This window comes from Canis aureus, chromosome 5, assembly GCF_053574225.1.
Source record: "Canis aureus isolate CA01 chromosome 5, VMU_Caureus_v.1.0, whole genome shotgun sequence".
NCBI lineage: Eukaryota > Metazoa > Chordata > Mammalia > Carnivora > Canidae > Canis > Canis aureus.
Window position 1 is genome coordinate 36373291 of NC_135615.1, and position 19446 is coordinate 36392736.

The following is a 19446-nucleotide window of genomic DNA, read 5'->3' on the forward strand; positions in this document are numbered from 1 at the left end:
GTAAACTTACTCCATTTTAATATCTCTTTTATTTTTTTTATTTCTCTTTTATTTTCTATCTACTCAGTGCTGTAAAATAGTTTGTTATACTGTCTTGAATTTGTTTTCTTTTTTTTAATTTTTATTTATTTATGATAGTCACAGAGAGAGAGAGAGAGAGAGAGAGGCAGAGACACAGGCAGAGGGAGAAGCGGGCTCCATGCACTGGGAGCCCGACGTGGGATTCGATCCCAGGTCTCCAGGATCGCGCCCTGGGCCAAAGGCAGGCGCCAAACCGCTGCGCCACCCAGGGATCCCTTGAATTTGTTTTCTATTATTCCCTGTACATTTTATCTCCCTAATCACCAGCCAATAAGTATGTGTGTGTGGGGGGGTGTGTATCAGTATAGTTGAAAGGAAATACATAACTCTTCTTTCCATTTTCTCTAAAGCACTTGGCAGACTGCCATGCAAATAGCAGGAATTGAGTAAATGTTGGTTGAATGAACAGATAAGAAAATTGCAAAACTTATTTGAAATAAGTTTATTTAACTTAAATATTTAATTTTTTATTACACAAAATATGGAAAAAAACTAAAAAATAGAAAAGTCTAGAAGATACAAATATTCAAAAAAGTAAAATAATTGTATAAATCTCTGTGTAATTCCATTGCCCAGATATACTTACTACTTTTTGTGCTGTTTTTTTAAAAGATTTTTCATTTTATTTTAATTTTTAAAAAATATTTTATTTATTTATTTGAGAGAGGGAGATAGCAAGAGAGAGCATGAGCAGCGGGGAGAGGGAGAAGCAGGCTTCCTGCTGAGCAGGGAGCCTGACATGATGCTCCATTCCAGCATCCTGGGATCATGACCTGAGCTGAAGGCAGATACCTAACCCCCTGTGCCACCCAGGCACCCCAAAGATTTTTTATTTTAGAGAGAAAGAGAGTGCACATGCAAGCAAGAGGAGGGGCAGAGAAAGATGGAGAGAGCTGAGTCCTCAAGCACACTCCCTGCTGAGCATGGAACCACACATGGGCCTTGATCCCAGGACCCTAAGGTCATGACCTGAGTGGAAACTAAGAGTCGGCGGCTTAACTGAATGAGCCACCCAAGCACCCCTTTTCACTGTTTTTTTTTTTCAATTTTATTTTTCAAGTAATCTCTGCACCCAGTATAGGGCTTGAACTCACAACCCTAAGATCAAGAATGGCATGCTCAACCAACTGAGCCAGCCAGGCACCTCCCCCTACCCCCCATGATAATTTTTTTTTTTTTTACCCCCCATGATAATTACTACTAATCTCAGTTTTACATGTAACTGACCATACTTTTTCAACGTATGCACCATAGACATGTAGATTAGAAAGCTACATATCTGTAGCACTGTTTGTTAAGGGGGAAAAAAGGAAACAATCTAAATATTCAACATTATAGACTGGATAAATCATCTGAACAGAATACCATAATGTAGTAAACAAGAATGACAGAGCTCTTTATATGCTAACATGGAATATCTCTAGAATGAATTAGGTGAGAAAAGCAAGATACAGAAGTGTGTATAGTAGTATGCTGCCATTTGAGTTTAAAAGGGAAAAAATAATTGACATGTATGAAATTGCTTATATATTTAAAAATCTCCAGAAGAATACTTTCTTTTTTTGAGAGAGAGAGAGCACACATGCACATGCACTGCACAGGATGGAGGAGGGGCAGAGGAAAAGGGGGGTGGAAGGGGGAGAGGAAGAGAGAGAATCTTAAGCAGGCTCCATGCCAGCAGAGTCTGAAGTGGGGCTCCACCTGGCAACCTTGAGATCATGACCTGATCTGAAATCAAGACTCTGATGCTTAACCAATGGAGCCATTCAGGCGCCCCTCTAGAAGGATATTTTAAAACCTAATAAGATGGTTTGGGCAGCTCTTTCTGCCCACAGGTCCTGTCCCCATGCTTTAATAAACCCACCATAAACAAACAAACAAACAAACAAACAAACAAACCTAAAAAGATGGCTTGCTTATGAGAGAGGATCTGAGTGTTTAATGGGTAAAGTAAAATGACTCCTTTCATATGTTTTTAAAATTCTTTTTGAAATTTGAACCATGTGACTATATTAACTATTCAGATTTCTTAATGTGAAATTACATGGTCTAAGAAATTAACAATATAGTTGGAAAAAACAGAAAATGTTTTAAATTAAATGTTTCCAGTTGTTATAAAAGAGGAAGATACCAAATTTGGTGGCAGGCAGGGATAATTTCACATAGAATTCTAATTAGTAGGTCTATAAGAAAGATATAATGGGGTCAGCCCCGGTGGCGCAGCGGTTTAGCGCCGCCTGCAGCCTGGGGTGTGATCCTGGAGACCCGGGATCGAGTCCCACATCGGGCTTCCTGTATGGAGCCTGCTTCTCCCTCCGCCGGTGTCTGTGCCTCTCTCTTCGCTCTCTCTGAATGAGTGAATAAATAAATCTTAAAAAAAAAAAAGAAAGAAAGAAATATATAATGGTTGGATTATCATGTCAGTTTATCTGATTGATGAAGTTCCTCTGCCCTTGAGGGTACCAAGGGATCAATGTGATATAGTGGGAAGAGCATGGGTTTTGAGATCAGGTGGAAATAAATTCAAATCCTAGCTTTTCCATATATCGGTCCTAGAAACTTGGGTAAGTTATTAAATCTTTTTGGAGTTTCAACTTGCTCATCTAGAAAATGAGTGAAATCTTGATAAGTTCATTATAAAGGTTAAAATATTTAATATCCAAGTGCAACATATTTGTAGTTTTCTTCTTTCCTTACACAGACAAACTGAATTGTGATGCACTGACATGCAGAAATTAAATGTCTTGAGAAAATGCAAGTTGCACATGGAAGAATTACAGCTAAAGTAGTTAAAGTAGCTTACATCCCTGTATCTACAATTTCATTTGTCAATCTCATATTTCTCACAAGAAATGAAGCCTTTTATTACTTCAGAAGTTTTAAAAATCCTTGGGATATACAGTTTTCTCTTTTGCCTTTTCCTTCTATGTCTGAAAGATAGTCAAAAGGAAAAGAGAGCTTTGAAATACACTACAACTACACCCTAATCAATATTCCTGCTGGGTTTTGGGAGGAAAACATTTTATTCTAATGTTCACTTCTAACAAAATATATATATATATATATTTCTAATTATATATATATATATTCACTTAAAAGAGGGATTTTGCTCTCTTTTGCTTATTTAGCATTTGAAAAATTAGTGTATCTTTTGTTAGTGGCAAATACCAACTTAAGATATGATGTATCAAAACCAACATTACCCAATAAATCACATTAAAATTATTAATATTTTTCATTGAATACTTTAAGTGTGATTTGGTTTATTTACTTAATGTATTACTACTTGATATAGTGATGATTTCTCAATTAGATTTCACTACATTATGTGGTATGTATAGAAATATTAAGTTCATATATAATACAGTCTCAACAATAGTCACCAAAATCTATAAGATTGGGAGTTTCTAAACCCTAAAATGATTACTCAATTGTCGTCAAACTCCTGGCAACAAGTGTCTCAAGTAAAGATCCAGGTGAAAAAAGATTATTGCTCAATAATATTTTCTTGGCTATACTCACAGTTGATTGCTAGGTACTGAGTAAAGACTATATATTTCTCTTTCAAATATATTGGGAAAAATGCAAATGCCTAGATTTCCTTTCTCTCTGTTCTTAAGATACATTACATTTGTTCAAAGAATTTAATGAGTTTGTTCAGGGAGTTGCATCAGAAATTATTTTTGTATTAGTGATAGGAATGACAAGCAGTTCCTTTGTAATGCTGCACTAGTCAATACCTGTTTTTGCCTAAGGATGTATCCATACCAATTCTGGATAATCCAGCTTTGAAGTGGGTTGGGCAGAGCTGGGTTTCTTTTGTTGGTGCTATTACTTTGGGTTGTGACCTAGTCACACATGCATTCAAAATTTAAACAGCACTGAGAATACAGGCCAATTAAGCCGGTAGGTTCTAACTAAAGACAGTACACAGGGCATTTATATCAAAATAGTTTTGTAGAAAAGGTCAAGTGTTTTTTCCATTTCCTACAATTTATTATCTAGAAAGAACATTCACCCTAACCTTCTACTTATAGAAAACATTCCTTTAAAAAAAAAATTCAGGGATCCCTGGGTGGCGCAGCGGTTTGGCGCCTGCCTTTGGCCCAGGGCGCGATCCTGGAGACCCGGGATTGAATCCCACGTCAGGCTCCCGGTGCATGGAGCCTGTTTCTCCCTCTGCCTGTGTCTCTGCGCCTCTCTCTCTCTGTGACTATCATAAATAAATAAAAATTAAAAAAAAAATTCATTTATCCACTCAGGAGAGACACACACACAGAGAGAGGCAGAGACAGAGAGGGAGAAGCAGGCTCCCTGCAGGGAGCTGGACATGGGACTTGATCCCCAGATCTGGGATCATCTCGCAAGCTGATGGTAGGAGCTCAACTGCTGAGCCACCCAGGCGTCCTGAAAACGATCCCCTGAAAACGATTTTTTTTTTTAAATCTGAAATGCCAAAATTAGAAATTACCAAGCTAGGGGCACCTGGGCGGCTCATCCAACATCTGCCTTCAAGAAGCTCCGGTCTTGATCTCAGGGTCCTGGGATTGAGCCCCACATAGGATCCCTGCTCAGCAGGAATCCTGCTTCTCCTTTCCTCCTGGATGATGTTCTCTTGCTATCTCTGTCTCTCTCTCTCTCAAATAAATCTAAAAAAACAAACAAACATAAATTACCAAGCCAAAGAAATGTTCACAATCTTCAAAATGTTCTTTAAGTTTGGCAGAATCAAGTTTTAAAAAATTGTTTTATATATATGTTTAAGATTTTATTTATTTATTTTTAGAGATTTTATTTATTTGAGACAGAGAGAGAGAGCACAAGCCGGGAGGAGGGTCAGAGGGACAGGGAGAAGTTAGACTCTTGGTTCAGCAGGGAGCCCAATGTGGGACTCAATCCCAAGACTCTGGGATCATGAGCTGAGCTGAGGGCAAACGCTTAACCAATTGAGCCACCCAAGTGCCCCAAGATTTATTTTTTTGAGAGACAGAGAGAGAGAGAGAGAGAGAGAGAGAGATCACCAGCAAATGGGGGGAGGGGCAGAGGAGGCAGGAAAGAGAATCTCAAGCAGATTCCCTCCTGAGCAGGAGCCTGACTTGGGTTGGATCACACCACCAATGAGATCATGACCTGAACAGAAATCATCAGCCAGTAGCCTAACCGACTGAGCCACCCAGGTGCCCCAAAATCGTTACATACAGAATTTTCAGATTATAGTTCAAGGGAGGTGAAATGTTAACAATTGCACAATCAAGATATACAAAGCCCTTTGTTAGAGTTGCAAGAGAGGAGACATGCCAAATCTTTTGCTTTTTGGTCAATCTAAGTCATATGGACATTCACTGGGTCAAAGGACGTTTGCCATACAAACTTCACCAAACGCCTTTCTGGTGATCCTTGATCATAGGTTTAGTTGAAGCATGAGTATTTTATTTTATTTTTTAAAATTTTTAAAAGATTTTATTTATTTATGATAGAGAGAGAGAGAGAGAGAGAGAGAGAGAGGCAGAGACATGCCGGGAGCCCCACGTGGGACTCGATCCCGGGTCTCCAGGATCGCGCCCTGGGCCAAAGGCAGGCGCTAAACCGCTGAGCCACCCAGGGATCCCCGAAGCATGAGTATTTTAAATTTTATATTCCATCTTTATTGACAAGGGGAATAGAGGGATTGAGATAGAAGAGATAATAGAAGTAGAGACAGATGGTTAGAAGAGGGGAAGATACCTCTGCACGCCCGCTGCCCGCCCCCTCCTTGGCCCCCACCTTAGCTAGCTTGTTTCGAATCAGATCTGACAAGAATTAGGTTGGTTGGCAGGGCCCAGGGTTAGGTGGAAGCCTCCTGAAGGAAGAGTAACTAACAAAAATGGGTCTTCCGGTTTGGCACTTTGCTAATTGCCTTATGCTAGTTACCTTATGCATTCATAACAACGCAATGCGGGACGTGCTGGTATTAGCCCCATTCTACAGATGAATGAACTGATTCTCAAAGATTAAACACAAAACGCCCGTAGGTCATACAGCAAGTGAGTGGTGGCGGCAGAATTGGAAACTGCTCCAGATCACGCACTCCTCACACCGCTATCGGCCCTCGGGTCTGATCTCCTCGAGCTGTCGGCGGGCTTCGCACCTTCCTTCCTGGGACAGTTCCCAGTACCGAGGCATGGCGCTGTCCAGCCCTCAGGCCTGCCGCACTCCACAGGCAAGAGAACGCGGCCCCGGGGGGCCATCCCGCCCGCAGGTGGTAGAACTGTCGCGCCCAAGCCCGTCGCCTCGCGGCGGCCATCCCCAGCAGCCCCCCGGGGCTTCGCGCTCGGGGTTCCACTTGGAGAGCCTGGAGGGCCCAGGCAAGAACGGCCCTGCCTCCTCGCCTGTCCCAGGCCCCTACTCCCGCCCAAAGAGCCAGAGGCAGAGATTACACAATCTCACCTGTCCCAGAGGTGGCGACCGCTCGAGTGACTGACGCTTCGCTCCTCCAACCAGGGACTGTCAGGAAGGTGGAGACTAGATGAGGATGATTGCATCTTTCCTCCAATCCCCGTGCAGCGACTCTCCGGCCGCAGTCTCAGCGTCTCGCGGAGAGCGACAGGTGGGAGAGCTTCGTAAAACTTCCGTGCCTCTTGCAATCCTTGACAGAGAAGCCCCAGAAAACTGAGGGTGAATTCTACTCCACATCTTACCAATCCTTGCGGGTCGTCACCTCTGCCGTAATGTTAATCACAAGTGGAAATTCCCCAACCCTTTCCCGTCACCTCAGATGGGGGCGGGAAGAATGGTACTATTGCGGGCCAATTGTACCACGCGACGTCCTGTGACAAAGTGATCGACGCTTTATGGCGCCAATGAAGCCTCTCATTGTCATGGGTCACCGTGACTGACCACAAGACGAACTAATCCACTTTAAGGTCGTGACGCGATAGTTAGGGACGTTGACCAATAGACGTAGAAAAAGACCGGAAGTCGGCGCGTGGGGTCTGGGAGGCGGGTGTTCACAACCGCCTAGGCCTGCGCGGGTCAACGCAGCTTGGGGGCCGCGAGCCAGCAAGCGGCGCGTGACGAAGAGCCTGAGCGACGGGTCACCTTGGCCAATGATCTGCAGCCGCTGGGGGGCTACAGCCAGTGGCGAGTGTGGGGGGCGGGAGGCAGCAGGTTAGGCGGTGAGAAGTTAGTGGCGCTGCTGGGACGGGGGGAAGGAGAAGCTTCTTCCTCCTGCTGTTCCTCTCGTTCCGGGGATCGGCGGCGGCGGTGGCTGTGAGTGACTCGGCAGCGTCTCCGGCTCCGCGTGCGAACCATGCTGACCGATGGCGGAGGCGGCGGCACCTCCTTTGAGGAGGACCTGGACTCGGTGGCTCCGCGATCCGCCCCAGCCGGGGCCTCGGAGCCGCCTCCGCCGGGAGGGGTCGGGCTGGGGATTCGCACCGTGAGACTCTTTGGGGAGGCTGGGCCCGTGCCGGGAGTCGGTGGCGGCGGCAGCGGTGCGGCCGGAGGGGACGCGGCGCTGGATTTCAAGTTGGCGGCTGCCGTGCTGAGGACCGGGGGTGGAGGTGGTGCCTCTGGCAGCGACGAGGACGAGGTGTCCGAGGTACGCTTCCAGGACCCCCGCCTCCCATACGGTGTGAGGCATGAATTCTCTTTGGGCCGGCACAGGGCCCGGGCCACCTTCTCGCTCCCCGGGCAGAGCCGTTCTCTGACAGCGATCGGCTCCATGGCGTCAGTGGCAGCGGTGCGGGCCTAGTGCGCCCTCAGCTTACTCTTCAGCCGTCGGCTCGAGCCGGCCCGGTTCCCGTCACCATCCGTAGACCCACAATGGGGAGTCCTTTGGTCTCTAAGCTTCGCGCGGGAACAAGGACTCCTCTAGCTACCTCCCGCCCACCCCGCTTTGGAGATGGGGGGGTGGGGGGGCGGGGTCTTGCCGGAGTCCCTGCCCTTGGTACTGAGAGACCGAGCGAGACTGGGAGAGGGAGACAGAGAGACACCGAGACCGAGACCGAGACCGAGACAGAGCTGGCTAGCTGAGAGAGCATTTCCACTATATGCCTGTTCCCAAAGTTGAGTTCTCTGTCATTTATTTGCCCTGTGCCTTGCCTGTGTAGAAAGAAGAGTTCTTAATTTCCTTTTTTTAGTTTGAGACAGGTTAGTATGAAGACTCTCTCTGCTTTTACCCTGAGGAAGCACGTGAGTCTTGCACCTGGGACCTTTTGTGAAGTTACACAGGAAAAGGAAATTCCAGTGCATCTTTGAGCTTCAGCAAAACTGAAGTCTGTAGATTTTTAGGCTTGGAGTAGGTAAAACAATGAATACCTTTTGTAGCATTTAATGATCAGATCCTTCATTTCTTTTAACTCTTTAACTCTTAACTGTGCCTTAGGTCTGAGCAATGTGGGATGGAAGGCATTGTCCTATTTTGGTCCCTAGGGAAAAGGTCCCTATATGTTTATATAAAATATATGTACTTTTTTTTTTTTTCCTCCTGACCATGGTTTGGATTTAGTACTGTTCCTTGATGGCTATTGTTCTGAGTGCCCAGAGTATTCTATTTTGGTTCTAAGGTGCCTGGTTCATTCCCCTATGACCAATTATTTTAGCCTCTGATCTTGGTGTTAAAGTACAGAGATTTCTCTGTATACAACTATCCTGGCTGCTGTATTTGAGAGGAATAAAAAACTGTTTGTGGGTTGCAGAATACAGTTAGTGCATTGTCTTACCATTCCACCATTGTCTTGCCATGTCTGAACAGGGGTTCATTTATATTTAAAACGTTAATGCATTTTCACTCCAACGTTATGCTTTGAAAAAAAAAATAGTATGTGGGATGTAAGGGAGCTAGTCCCTTGAATGTCTGTATCTTGAAATTTCACTTTAAGAGAACTAATTTCTAAGTCAAAGTGAGACAGGATTGTATTTGAGTAGGCAATTATGGGGAAAGTTTCTGGAGCATCTCTACTTTTGTGCTTATGGATGACTTTCTTTTATCCTTTCAATGAAAATTGATTAGAGAGGAACCTAAAACACATGTACTTTTTACCACAAAATAAAGTGGGACTACTTTTAGGTTCTAAAAATTAGAGTCTTCTTTTGGTTTTGTTTTAACTTGTAAGAGAGACTGAAAAGGTTTGCTTTGGTCTACATGTGATGTCCTTGATCTTCTGGACCATTTTTTACATAATTCTCATAGGTGAAATGAAAGATCACTATTTCACTTTTACATAAATAGTATTCTTAATTTTTTTCAGGAGAGTGCTGGTGAGCCTTCAAAGTCATAAATCTCTAACTCTTTTAGCTCATGTGTTATATCTGGGAAATGAACTTTTTAACTATTTCTCTGAGGCTTGTACACACATAAACACACATGCACAGACAGTCTCTCTCTTCCTCTAACTTACTGTATTTCATTTGGATTTCCCGTACCGTGTGATTCTGTGAGTAGAATCCACACCATTTTTTGGGTGTTCATTGTGGAAGTTAATTTTGATGATTCTTACACCCATTTAGGTTAATGGTAGAAGAACTCATTTTCCTGTTAAGTTTTCTGTACCTAAAAAGGATTTAGTTATTAAGTGTATATGGATAGGCCTCATTTTGGAGTGAATGTGTCTGGGATATCCAGAGACTTTACCATAGTCTTAATATAATGCTCAGTGTGAAAAAAAAAAAAAAAAAAAGATAATGCTCAGTGTGTATATAAATTTTTTTCTTAAATTGTGGATGAAGAAAATTTTGTTTTTATGTCTTCTTTCTCATATATCATATAGATAAGAAATTCCTGGAGTATCTAATCTTTTCTGTACAGTATGTGTGGTAGAGTATAGTCTGTGTATTTGTGAGAGAAATGACCTCTTTTGCTCAAGCAGATTTCTTCTCTCTCTTTTCTTTCACAGGATTAGCTGTCTTCTCCCATATTATGGCCTTTGAATTTCCAGTATAAAGAGACCATAATGTTCACAAAACACTCACCCAATTGGCATTTGATAAATAATACTAAAATCTTTATTTTCATCTTCTCTAGATGTTTTAGAACCAAGTATTTAGAATCTAGACATCCAGAGAAATAAGGAGTTATTTTATAGTTTGAGAGTGAAGTTTGTGTTGTTCTCCAAATGGGGCAGGACTCAGTGAGAAATAAGAAATGTGGAAGCCTAGTTTATTTGCTCTAGAATTAGTTGAAGTCATACATTTGGTGTGCAGAGGCATAGATACTCTAAGGACCTCTTTTTTGTTCATTATAAGAGCCAATCGCTAAGAAAAAACAAGCTATTTTCCCTTGCTGGCTAAGTCAAAAGACCTTTTAGTTTAAGGAATGGGCTGGGTCTTTCTGTAAATTTTTATTAGAATTGTACAAGCTTAGAGAATGCCATCATTTGGAATCTTGATTCTTGTTTTAAACCTTGGTAAATATCTGTTTTGTATTTCTTCAGGCATGGCAAGATGTTCCTTAGCATCCAAAGCCTTGAATAGAAAGCAGAACTTGCATTGGGTCCTATTGAAATGTACTATTGTTCAGAATAGAGATCAGGTTGAAAATTCTTTAAAAAATAATTTTTAAATGTTGACTTTAGATTAGGAGTCTTTTTTTTTTAAGCAAGTAAAAATGAAGAAAATACCTAAAGAAAATGCATTTGTGAGGTTTATGACTTAATTTTTCACTGTCATAAGAATGTATGCATATATATGCATGATATCCTTTCAAAATTATAAAAGTCATATAGTCTCATGCTGAAAAATTCAACAGTGTAGGTAGTAGATATAAGGTACAAAGTAAAAGTCCTCACCTCCCACTAACCCTTCAAATTCCCTTCTTCAGTGATAACCAATGTTAAAATTTTTCTTTCAGTTAATTTTCTGGGCCTGTATACACACACTTTAAAGACAGATACCGAATTAGATAGCATACCTTTATTTTATTTTATTTGTTTATTTGACAGAGGAGAAAGCATGAGCAGTGTGGGTTTGGGGGCGGGGGAGGGTGGTACAGATGGAGAAAGTCAGGAAAGAGGGAGAAGCAGACTCCCAGTAAGCAGGGAGCCTGACCTGGAGCTCAATCACAGAACCCTAAGATCCTGACCAAAGTCAAAGGCAGACGTTTAACCGACTGAGCCACCTGGGTGCCCAGACAGCATAGTTTTGTATCATAAGATTTTTTTCTTATATTGAGGCAGGTGCATATTTATAATTAGATAGAAGCACACAAACACTGTATATAGCAATTTTTTTTTTTCATTTATTTATGATAGTCACACACAGAGAGAGAGAGAGGCAGAGACACAGGCAGAGGGAGAAGCAGGCTCCATGCACCAGGAGCCTGACGTGGGATTCGATCCTGGGTCTCCAGGATCACGCCCTGAGCCAAAGGCAGGCGCTAAACCGCTGCGCCACCCAGGGATCCCTGTATATAGCAATTTATAGCAAATTATAGCAGAAGCTTTGTAGGGATTTTTTTCCTGAAAAATATTTTTATTTATTTATTTTTAAAGATTATTTATTTATTTATTCATTCATTCATTCATTCATTCATTCATTCATGAGAAACAAAGAGAGAGGCAGAGACACAGGCAGAGGAAGAAGCAGGCTCCATGCAGGGGAGCCCCACGTGGGACTCTATCCCTGGTCTCCAGGATCACGCCCTGGGCTGAAGGTGGCGCTAAACCACTGAGCCACCCAGGCTGCCCCTGAAAATTATTTTTAGAGGCAAAAGTACCACTATACAATTTCCATTTTGATTTTCTCTATTTGAAGAGGAGATGTATCATTTCCTTTAGAGTTCCTTATAATCTATATCTAGAGGCAAAGTTTCTCAACAGAAACATGCTGACATTTTAGTCCAGATAACTCCTGTTAGAGGCTATCCTGTACATTAGCAACATCCCTGGCCTTTACCTACTAGATGTCAGTAGTACCCGCCAGTTGAGAACCATAAATGTCTCTAGATATTGCTAAATGTCTCCTGGGGACAAAATCACCCCTGGTTGGAACAATGGTCTAAGAGTCCATTCTTATCAGCAGGGATGGCAATTTTGAAAAATTCATTGTCCATGAAAATAAATTTCTAAAACACTTTATGGGGACTTTGTTCAAGGTAGAAAGGGCTTTATTCCATATGTTATTAGTAGCGATGAAATAGGAAATATAACTTTGTATTCCAGGGAGCAGATTTTGGAGACATTGGAAATGTTTACAGAAGGAAAGGCTACATGTTATCACTGTCACAATTTGTTACATTGCATAAGTATCAACTTAGCATAAGTTTCATTCTGTAAAGCCTTAAGACTTTACATATAAAATGATATATTGATAAGTATGGTTATATGAATGGTGGGTCAAACCAGAGCTGATTAGGTTTGAATGGAGGAAAACCTCATTGTGAAACTTGAAGGATGAAGGGTTTTCTTATGGTTATTATTTAGTACATTACAGTAGGTACACCTGTGTACAATTGATGAGTCAGAGTGACGGAAAGGCAAATACAATGAAAAGCCTTGAACTAACCCCCTTCTCCCAAGTATCTTGCCCTCTACACTTTAATGTTTTTTTCTTTCAGAATTTATGGAAATACAAATATGTGTTTTTATTTTCCCTATTATATAACAAAAAAATAACATACTGTGTGTGTGTGTGTGTGTGTGAGAGAGAGAGAGATTTCTAAGTGGTAGATTTGAGAAAGATTTGGACTTTATCTAATGAGAGTGATAAAACATGTTAAGAATGAAGCATTGGAGATGAGTTTAAGCACATTTCTTCTGAAGTCTATCTGGTGGTGATATGATAATGTACTAGATAACTTCTGAAAAATCAATTCTGGCCTTCTGATGAAATGATAGATAAAAGATTACACTTTGACGAGAAAACAAAGCAGTTTTTAAAAAGTTTTAGTCTCGAATTGGCAAGTAAAAAGAAAAGAAATGAAGAGTCTACCTCTTTTTTGTATTTTGCCAGATTTACCTTTCTACATAACCAAAGGTATAAGAAATAAAATCAGTTCCTTTCTTTTTTTTACCCATTATAAATGAACTATTTCAACATATCTCTCTTCTTGGATTTCATTATTTACAATTTTCCTTTCTTGTTGCTTGTTTATAAAATCATAGAATCTTGTCTCATTTTTAGGTAACTGCTACCATTTATGGAATACTGCATAATATATGCCAGAACCATATTAGATACTTTTGTTATTTTATTTCATTGTTTCAGCACACCTTTCAGGTAGATATCTACTTTTTTATAGATTAATAAATGTAGGCTCAGTGCAATGATGAATCCATAAATCATAAAACAAAAGAATGGTTAAAATGTTACATAGCTAGTAAGTGGTAAAGCTAGGATTTGAATCTAGTACTGAATCCAGAAACCATGCCATTTTTGTGCTTCTTTAGATTAGGAAATAGCTTTTGGTTATGAAATACTGCTTTTCCAGTAAATGCTTGCTTAGTCCCTGTAGAAATTTTCATATATCTAAAGTAGAATGAGAAAAGTAAGGACAGTGTAGTGAATTTCTCATAAAGCTATTTTTCTTCTCATTGTTGCAAAATGAAAAATTGAAAATATCCATATTTGACAAAATATGAAATTAGAAACTGCATGTCGGGACACTGAGCAAAACCTTACAAGTCTGTATACCTTGAGCTAAGTGACTTGCCCAGGATAACACAGCTAATTTGTAGTAGAAAATAGGTCATCTGACTCCCATTATCTTACTTGTCCTGTCAGTTGTACCAATGAATTTAATTAGTTGCTTAAGACATGCCTGTCTCAAATCAGCATATAATCCATAGTTGACCTTGTTGGAAAAATTTTATATTATTTAATGAAATTGATAACTGCTGTGTAGATCAGTATATTAGGAAGACAATTAAAAGTATACCATTTAGGGGATCTCTGGGTGGCTCAGTGGTTTAGTCCCTGCCTTTGGCCCAGGGCGTGATCCTGGAGTCCTGGGATCGAGTCCCACATCGGGCTCCCAGCATGGAGCCTGCTTCTCCCTCTGCTTGTGTCTTTGCCTCTCTCTCTCTCTCTCTCTATGTCTCTCATGAATAAATAAATAAAATCTTAAAAAAAAAAGTATACCATTAAACAAAAAAGTATACCATTGAGTATACATTGAGGAGCACTATTCTTTTTTTTTTTTAAGATTTTATCTATTCATGAGAGACAGAGATGCAGAGAGAGAAGCAGGCTCCTTGCACGGAGCCCAATGCAGGACTCAATCCTGGACCCCTGAGCCGAAGGTAGATGCTCAGCTGCTGAGCCACCTAGGCATCGCTTTATTTATTTATTTTTTTTTAATTCTATTTGCCAACACATAGTATAGCACTCAGTGCTCATCTCATGGAGGAGCACTATTCTAAGGTAATTTTGTAATTAAACTTACTTGAAAAGTTCAGTTCTTGTCATTATCTTTAAAAATTTGAATAAATATTAAAACTATGGATATGGATATGGATATATGAAAGGCATATTCCCCTACTTTGCACCTTTGCCAATATGGAAAATGTTGGTTTTGTATATTTTTACACTCTAATTTGTAGAAATTAAAATAATATGGGGCAACCCCGGTGGCTCAGCGGTTCAGCACCACCTTCAGCCCAGGGTGGGATCCTGGAGACCCGGGATCTAGTCCCACGTCAGGCTACCTGCATGTGGAGCCTGCTTCTCTTTCTGCCTATGTCTGCCTCTCTCTCTCTCTCTCTCTGTCTGTCTCTCATGAATAAATAAATAAAATCTTTAAAAAAATTAAATTATGTGTGCTCTTCTCTTGGTAGTTAATGACAGCGTGTAGTTCATATGAATGATCATTTGCCTTGTGATGATTGACTGGCTTACCTTGCTTCTGGCCAATTTTACCTAAACCAGGAAGAAAGTAAAGTTGTATATAAAGCTCTATTTTATTTATTTGCTAGACTAAAATATAGCAGCCGTTTGTGACAGCACATTTGATCTTCCTCCTTTACATACATTTCTGTTCTCATAAAGTTTTTCCCATAATGGATGTTCTCAGTAGTAGAAAGGGTATTTGTTTGTTTGTTTGTTTGTTTTTTAAAGTAGATATCCCATTGTATCCTAGCTGTTTGATATACCTGCATTAGTGTGCAATTTTGAAAAGAGAAAGGCAAGTATACCCCCAGGGGTTGGCCTTAAGAACCAAAGAATTGTACAGGAGAGCAGTTTATTAAGTTGTCGAGGTAAGTTTGATTTGCTTAACAATTTATAATGAGGACATTTAGATTGAGAACAAGCTTTTTGTTTGTTTTTGTGTGTGGTAAAATATACAGAGACAGAATTGACCATTTTAACTATTTTTTTGTGTTTTTTTAGTTGTCTTAGAATATACATAGAAAAATTTACCATTTTAACCTTTTTGAAGGATAGAGTTCAGTGGCATTAAGTATATACACATTGTTATGCAACCATCACCAGCAGCCATCTCCAGAATGTTTTCACCTTCCCAAACAAATTCTGTATCCATCCCTATCTACCCTTCCTCACACTCTAGCAACCACAATCTACTTTCTTTCTCTGTAAATGTGACTACTCTGGGTATGTGTGACTGGCTTGTTTCACTTAGCATTATGTTGTCACAGTTCATCCATGTTGTAGCATGTGTCAATTTCATTCCTTTTAAAGGCTAAATATTATACCATTTTGTATATATACCACATTTTGTTTATCCATTCATATTTGATGGACACTTGGATTGCTTTTATCTTTTGGCTATTGTGAATATGCTTCTATGAACATGGGTGTACAAATACCTGTTCAAGTTCATTTGTTCATTCTTTTTCTTTTTCTTTTTCTTTTTTTAAGATTTTATTTATTCATGAGAGAAACAGAGAGGCAGAGACATGGACAGAGGAAGAAGTAGGCTCTCTGTGGGGAGCCTGATGTTGGACTCAAATCCCAGGACCCCAGATTACCACTTGAGCCAAAGGCAGATGCTCAACCACTGAGCCACCCAGGTGCTCAAGTCCTTGCTTTCAATTTTTCTGGGTAGTGGGGTTACGGGATCATTTAGTAATTCTATTTTTAATTTTTTGAGGAATTACCATACTGTTTTACATGGCAGCTATAGCATTTTATATTCCCATCAGAATTGCACAAGGGTTCCTATTGCCACACACTCTAGCAAATACTTGTTATTTTTTATTTTGTTTTTGTTTTTGATAATAGCCATCCATATGAGTGTAAACTAGTATCTCTTTGTGGTTTTATTTTGCACTTCCCTAATGATTAGTGATGTTTAGGATCTTTTAATGTGCCTTTGGCCATTTGTATGTCCATTCAAATCCTATCCCCATTTTTAATTGGGATGCTTTTTCATTGTTTAATTGTAGATATTCCTTGGGTATTAATCCCTTATATATATAATTTGCACCTATTTTTTTCATTCCATGGGTTGCCTTTTTACTCTGTTGATATAGTGTCCTTTTATTCCTCAAAGTTTTTAATTTTGATGAAGTCCAGTTTACCTATTTTTTTTTCCATTTGTTTATACTTCTGCCATCCTATGCGTGAAGTTGTTGCCAAATCCAGTGTTGTGAAGATTTTCTCTGACGTTTTCTTCTAAGAATTTTATAGTTTTAACTTTTAATTTAGGTCTGGGATCCATTTTGAGTTAATTTTTGTATACAGTGTAAGATCAGTATCCAGTCATTCCTTTGCATATGGATATCCATTTTTGCCAGCACCATTTGTTGAAAACCCTATCATCTCCCAATTGATTGGTCTTGACATCTTTGTTGAAAATCAGTTGGCCATATATTGGAGGGTTTATTTCTGGCTTGTCTGTTCTTTTTTTTTCTTTTTTTTTTTTTAATAAAGGTTTTATTTATTCATTCATGAGAGACACGGAGAGGGAGGCAGAGACATAGGCAGAGGGAGAAGCAGGCTCCACGCAGGGAGCTCAATGTGGGACTCGATCCCAGGACCCTGGGATCATGCCCTGAGCCAAAGGCAGATGCTCAACCGCTGAGCCACTCAGGCATCCCTGGCTTCTCTGTTCTATTCCATTGGTCTGTACGTCTGTTTTATGCCACTATCACACTTTTTTTTTTTTTGATAACTTTTCTAGTAAGTTTTGAAATCAGGCAATGTTGGTTTTTCAAATTTGTTCCTTTTCCAAGATTGTTCTGACTATTCAGGGTCCCTTGAAATTCCACATGAATTTTAGGATGAGTCTTTGGGGATTGCATTGAATCTTTAGATTACTTTGAGTGAGAACAAGTTTTAGTGCAAATCTTAATGTAATTGTTTTGGGGCACCTGGGTGGCTAAGCTGGTTAAGTGTCTGATCCTTGATTTCGGCTCAGGTCATGATGTCAGTGTTGTGGGATCAAGTGCTTGGCGTTGGGTTCCGTGCTTGGCGTGGAGTCAGGTTGGGATTCTCTCTCTCCTTCTGCCTCTGTCCTTTCCCCCCACTGTCTCTCTTTTTCTCTCAAAATAAATAAATAAATAAAATCTTTTAAAAAGCTTAATACAATCGTTTTATTACATTAGATATTAGCAAATCAAAAGGTTTGAATTTGACAAAATAATAAAAATCATCTATAATAGGGAAAGGTTGTAGGAACACTCAGTGATGTCTTCCCTAAAGACATTGAACCCAGTTAAAATGGAATAGTGTAGATGAGTAGATGTTTCTGAAATATAATCCTCATTTTTTCCTGATTCATTCTCATATTGACTAACTTGTGATTGATCACAATGCTTCATATATTGATTAAATGCTAGGAAGAATATGTTTTTTTTTTTTGGAAGAATATGTTTTATTTATCCTTTATATAACTAGTGGTGAGTTCAGTTTTAGAAAAATTATCTCAGTATAGTATTAAAGCTAGATAAAGGAACCTGTAATATTTTCTTTAATGATGTAGAATTGAAATTTCACATTACGTAAGCATTTTATGAAATCTTAGAAAGTAAAGGTTTGGTCTTGCTAGTTAGTTGATACCTCGAGTGGTACACTTTGGAAGGACTTTCAGTTCTTACCAGCTTCTGATTTTTTTTCTCTGTTTAGTTATTTTTCTGCTATATCTCTACATTTTAATTTTTGCCTTTTAAAAATTGTAGTCGCTAAATTCAGTAACATATGTGAAACAAACTGTCGTTATCAAAGAGCAATCCCAAAAGGGGCAATAGTCCAATTATATTGGATACATTGTCTTTCTTTGTTACTTTTTATTTTGATGTAATTTCAAGCTTACTGAAAGTTGCAAGAATAATACAGGAACTCCCCCCATATATCCTTTATCCAGACTCACTAATGTGTTCATGTTATATTGTCCTACTCTCTCTCTCCATTAACAAATAAATGAATAATTTTCTGAATAATTTGAAAATAGATTGTATGCATCATGCTTCTTTATCTTTAAATTCTTTTTTTTTATCCTTAAATTCTTCAGTGTACATTCCCTGAACATTCTCTTACATAGCCACAGTACATTTATCAAATTAGGAAATTGAACACATTTCCAAGGTATTTTTCAAAATCAGATTCCCGAAGTTTAAAAAATTGAAACATAATCCACATATCCTAGGTTCATTCTTTATGTACAATTCAGTGGTTTTTAGTATATTGACAAAGTTGTGCAACTACTACCACTATTTTTTGAAAACATTTTCATCACCCACCAAGCAAAACCTTGTACTCATTAACAGTCATTTCCCACCCATCATCCAACTTCCATCCCATATTCTCTGATAATCACTAATGTGCCTTTGTCTTCGAATTTGCCTAGTCTGGGCATTTCATATAAATGGAATCATATGACATGTGGTCTTTTGTATCTTCTTTCACTTAGCATATTATTGCCAAGGTTTCTACATGTTGTGACTTGTATCAGTACTCCATTTGAAAAATATTCCATTTTGTTCATTGATTATTTCTACATTTTGGCCAGTAGGAATAATGATGCTTTGAACATTTGTGTACAAATTTTGCATGAACATTTCTTTTCAGTTCTCTTGGGTGTACACCTAAAGAGTGGAATTGCTAGATCATATGATAACTAACTCCAGGGTGTTTGACTTTCTGAGGAACTGCTAAGCTGTTTTCTATGCAGCTGCACTATTTTACATTCCTATCAGCAATGTCTGAGGGTTCCAACTTCTTTACAAGCTTGGTAACTTTTTTTTTTTAAGACTTTATTTATTTACGAGAGACACACAGAGAGAGAGGCAGAGACATAGGCAGAGGGAGAAGCAAGCTCCATGCAGGGAGCCCAATGTGGGACTTGATCCCAGATTCCAGGATCTCACCCTGAGCCCAAGGCAGACACTCAACTGCTGAGCCACCCAGGCGTCCCTAAATAAATAAAATCTTAAAAAAAAAAAAAAAAAAAAACCTCCAAAACATATTTGTAAAAAAAAAAATCAATTGACT

The 19446-nt window shown here is 39.6% G+C and overlaps 1 protein-coding gene and 1 long non-coding RNA gene across 6 annotated transcripts in view; one reads left to right on the forward strand and one right to left on the reverse strand.

Moving 5' to 3' along the window:
- The window catches only part of LOC144313975 (uncharacterized), a 52879-nt gene extending 46055 nt beyond the window's left edge, over nucleotides 1-6824 (reverse strand). Inside the window, exons 1-2 of the long non-coding RNA XR_013379618.1 lie at nucleotides 6508-6824; nucleotides 4553-4730 (exon numbers count right to left, since the gene is read on the reverse strand). This is a non-coding gene — a long non-coding RNA (uncharacterized LOC144313975). The remainder of the gene's footprint in view (nucleotides 1-4552; nucleotides 4731-6507) is intronic.
- Nucleotides 6825-7204: 380 nt separating this feature from the next.
- ANKHD1 (ankyrin repeat and KH domain containing 1) overlaps nucleotides 7205-19446 on the forward strand; it is a 118903-nt gene continuing 106661 nt past the window's right edge. For 3 of the 5 annotated variants that reach the window (XM_077897499.1, XM_077897503.1, XM_077897502.1), the window contains exon 1: nucleotides 7206-7660. In XM_077897499.1, the coding sequence (XP_077753625.1) occupies nucleotides 7370-7660 (291 nt within the window). In that variant the 5' untranslated portion in view covers nucleotides 7206-7369. Of the gene's footprint in view, nucleotides 7661-19446 lie in introns of all 5 variants that reach the window. The other 2 variants (XM_077897500.1, XM_077897504.1) reach the window with 2 other exon arrangements.